Source organism: Myotis lucifugus, unplaced genomic scaffold (genome assembly GCF_000147115.1).
Source record: "Myotis lucifugus unplaced genomic scaffold, Myoluc2.0 scaffold_274, whole genome shotgun sequence".
NCBI lineage: Eukaryota > Metazoa > Chordata > Mammalia > Chiroptera > Vespertilionidae > Myotis > Myotis lucifugus.
Window position 1 is genome coordinate 655,376 of NW_005871322.1, and position 3,270 is coordinate 658,645.

General features: G+C 54.3%; 1 protein-coding gene across 1 annotated transcript in view; it reads right to left on the bottom strand.

The window, feature by feature from the left end:
• Positions 1-1,258, bottom strand: part of KIAA0895L (KIAA0895 like) — a 5,002-nt gene extending 3,744 nt beyond the window's left edge. Inside the window, 4 exon segments of the mRNA XM_023763109.1 lie at positions 64-88; positions 90-197; positions 463-606; positions 689-1,258. Of these exon segments, the coding sequence (XP_023618877.1) occupies positions 64-88; positions 90-197; positions 463-606; positions 689-1,258 (847 nt within the window).
• Positions 1,259-3,270: the final 2,012 nt, after the last annotated feature.

The following is a 3,270-nucleotide window of genomic DNA, read 5'->3' on the forward strand; positions in this document are numbered from 1 at the left end:
CATTGTCCTCCCACCTCCCAGCCTCTTCTCATCCTACTGCCAACCACCTACCCACACCCTGACTTATCTCGTGCCGCAGCATGCCTTCCCAGCCAATACTGGCGGGCTCCGGTCAGGTTGATGGCCAGTGTTGGTCGGCTGTTCTCCACCATCATCACTGCCTGGGACAGCAGGTCTTCACTCAGCTGCACCACAACCTGCAGGCGGCAGCAGTGCTCGGAGCCATGGCCGCCAGCCCTGGGGCCAGTGTGCAGGTGTACCCACTAACAACGCCACAGGGCATCCAGGCTGGACACGTGGCCAGGACACCCGCCCTTCGCCATCTCTGCTCAGAGCCAGTTCCCACCTTACTGGGCAGGGACAGGGGCTTGCCAGGGGTCTGTAGCTGGGCCTGGCACCACCCACCGGTCAGGCCAGTTTAGGTCAGGCAGAAGAGGGTGCTCGAAGGCAGGGCAAGCTCACCTCCCCGACACAGCCCTCCTTCTGCATGTATTTGCGCACAATAGACCAGATCTGGCACTTGGTCAGCAGCTGGCCCCCCGTCGCGGCCTCAAAGTGTTCGTAGGTGCCAAACTTCTCCAGGACAGCCTCAATGATGCCAACTGCCTGCACACAGGGCCCAAGTGGGTGGTCAGGCCAGGCCTCTGGGGTGGGCAGGGCCAGGGTGAGGTGGGCAGGCTGGACTGACCTGATGGATGAACTGTCCGGAGGCCTCACAGTACTTCTCCAGCACAGCCGTAGGCATGGGCTCCTGGTACTCGAACTGTGGGTTGTAGGTGTAACGGGACTGGAAGAACTTGTCCCGCTCACTGTCCATGTTGGTTGGCCGCAGGGCCATCAACAGGCAGGGGCTCCTGCTGGCACCACGGCCCCCGGACTTTTGAGTCTTAGCAATGTGAGGCAGGGAGGAAGCAGACCGCAGGGTGCCCCCGCCTAGATCCCGTCTGCGTCCAGGTGGGGCCTGACTCTGGGTGCCACCCCTGGGTCGGCCAGTACTATTTACGGTGTAGGTGCTCTCACTGCGACGCATGTGGCCACCGTGGCCCAAGCGCAGCTCTGAGAGGGACTGCAGCTCAGGCCGTGGCCGCAGGGCTGAGGAGACCGACAGAGCCAGGGGCAAGGCCAGGGACCGAGGCCAGGGGTACAGCGGTGTTCCATCTCGGACTGAGGGCTTCGGCCTACGGCCCAAGGTTGCGCGCCTGGCTGGTGGGCTGGGGGGTGGCTGCCCATACACCTGAGCCCCTGAGTCCAGCACCATTCTGTTTTGGGGGTCACATCCAGCTGGGCCACTCCAACTCCCCACACTGTTGACTTCTGGGGACACAGAAGGGCATGTGGAGGCCAGTATGAGTGGATGTGGCCTGAGGACCAGCAAGCCCTGTACTCTACACTGCCCTTGCTGGGTTCCAGGGGTCTGGGTAGCTGCCCCCTCGCCCCACCTACCCCAGTGTCCATTCCCTCCAGCAGGCTCACCAAAGCAAGCTGGACTGGGAGAAATCAGGGGGAAGAGTCTATGGATGGTCCCTGGAACACCTTCAGCCTGTGAGCTCCTGCAAGCAGGCCTGAACCCCTACTCGTGATTCTAATCCCTGTGCTCAGCACCCGCCTAGGCTGGAAGCTGGTAGAATGTAGCCTCAGCGGCCAAGCTGATGGGTGAGGGGGCCTCACTACCTTCTACCTGCCTCCTATGTGTAGCATTTCTCAGTCCCCCTTCCCCTCTCACCCCCTCACCCCCTCGAACCCATTAGGCCTCAGTTTGAGTGCCTGCATGCCCCTTGCTTAGCTAGTCCCTCCACCTGGAATGCTCTCTCTCCACTGGACCATCTGTTCAAATCCAATTTAGAATCAGCTCTTAGGGGTCAAAGAGAAATTTTAGAAAATCCAAGCCAATCCCTGGTCTGTCCCCTATCAGAGGCATCTTCCTAGTTGTCATCCAGGGCCAGTGCCGGGGGCACTCAGCCCTGACTCTGTACCAGGGCTCAATCCAATGCTGTTTTTCTCCAGCCTCTGAACTCCCGTGCCTGCCTGCCTGCTCGGGGACACATTGCCAGCCTTTCTCCTCTCTTCTACGTCCCCTACATCACCAATATCTTCTTCTCTGCTGGATTCTTTACATCAGCATAAATGCATGTGTTATTTATCCATCTTAAAAAAAAAAAACAAAGCCCTAGCCAGTTTGGCTCAGTTGTTAGAGCGTTGGCCCACTCGGACTGAAGGGTCCTGGGTTCAGTTCCCATCAGGGGCACATACCTTGGTTGCAGGCTGGATCCCCAGCCCCGGTCAGGTCGTGTGCAGGAGGTAACCAATTGATGTGTCTCTCTCACATCGATGTTTCTCTCTTTCTGTCTCTCCCCCTCCCTTCCTCTTTCTCTAAAAATCAATGGAAAAAATATCCTTGGGTGAGGATTCACAAAACAAAACAAAAAACCCACACACTCCCTCCAGCTGTTCCTCACTGCAGCACATTTCTTTCTTTCCTGTTCTCTCTCTAAAATATGTTTTTGTTGATTTTAGAGAGAGGAAGGGAGAGGGAGAGAGAAATATGGATGAGCTGGGGATCCAGACCAAAACCAGGGCATGTGCCCTTACCTACCAGGAATCTAACCTTTTGGAGCATAGGATGACAGTCAACCAACTGAGCCACACCAGCCAGGGCTCCTGTTCTCTCTTAAATTTCACTCCAATTAGGCTTTCCCCCCAATCTCTATTGAAACTGATCTAACCAAGGTCATCAATAATCTTCATATTGATCAGCAGCACTTGACACAGTTAATCACTTCATTCTGGACACACGTTCTCCACTTGGCTCCCCAAATCTCCTATCTCACTGGCTGTTTGTTCTTTATTTTATTTATTTATTTATCTATCTATCCATTTATTTATTTATTTCTGGCTGTTTGTTCTTGATCTTCCTTCCTTGCTATCTTCCTGACCTCTTAACACAGTAGTGCACTTGGACACTTATATGCAAACTTCTCTCCTCCATTTGTGCTCACTCCCTAGGGAATCTCATCCATTCTCATAGTTTTAGGATCATCAGCCCAGACTCCTTCCATAAACCTCAGACCAGTGTTGCCAGTTCTCAATTCCACATGTTTTTCCTGGAATGTATAGTAGGCATCTCAAAGTGAACATGTCCCCTGTCAGGAATGTCTTTCCCCCATGTAACTGCAGTGGTCACTCTCTCCCTTACCTCATATTTTGGCACAAATATGTTATTAGAAAAGCCTCCCTAAAGCACACTCTATAAAACAGTAAATCTCCTCTCCC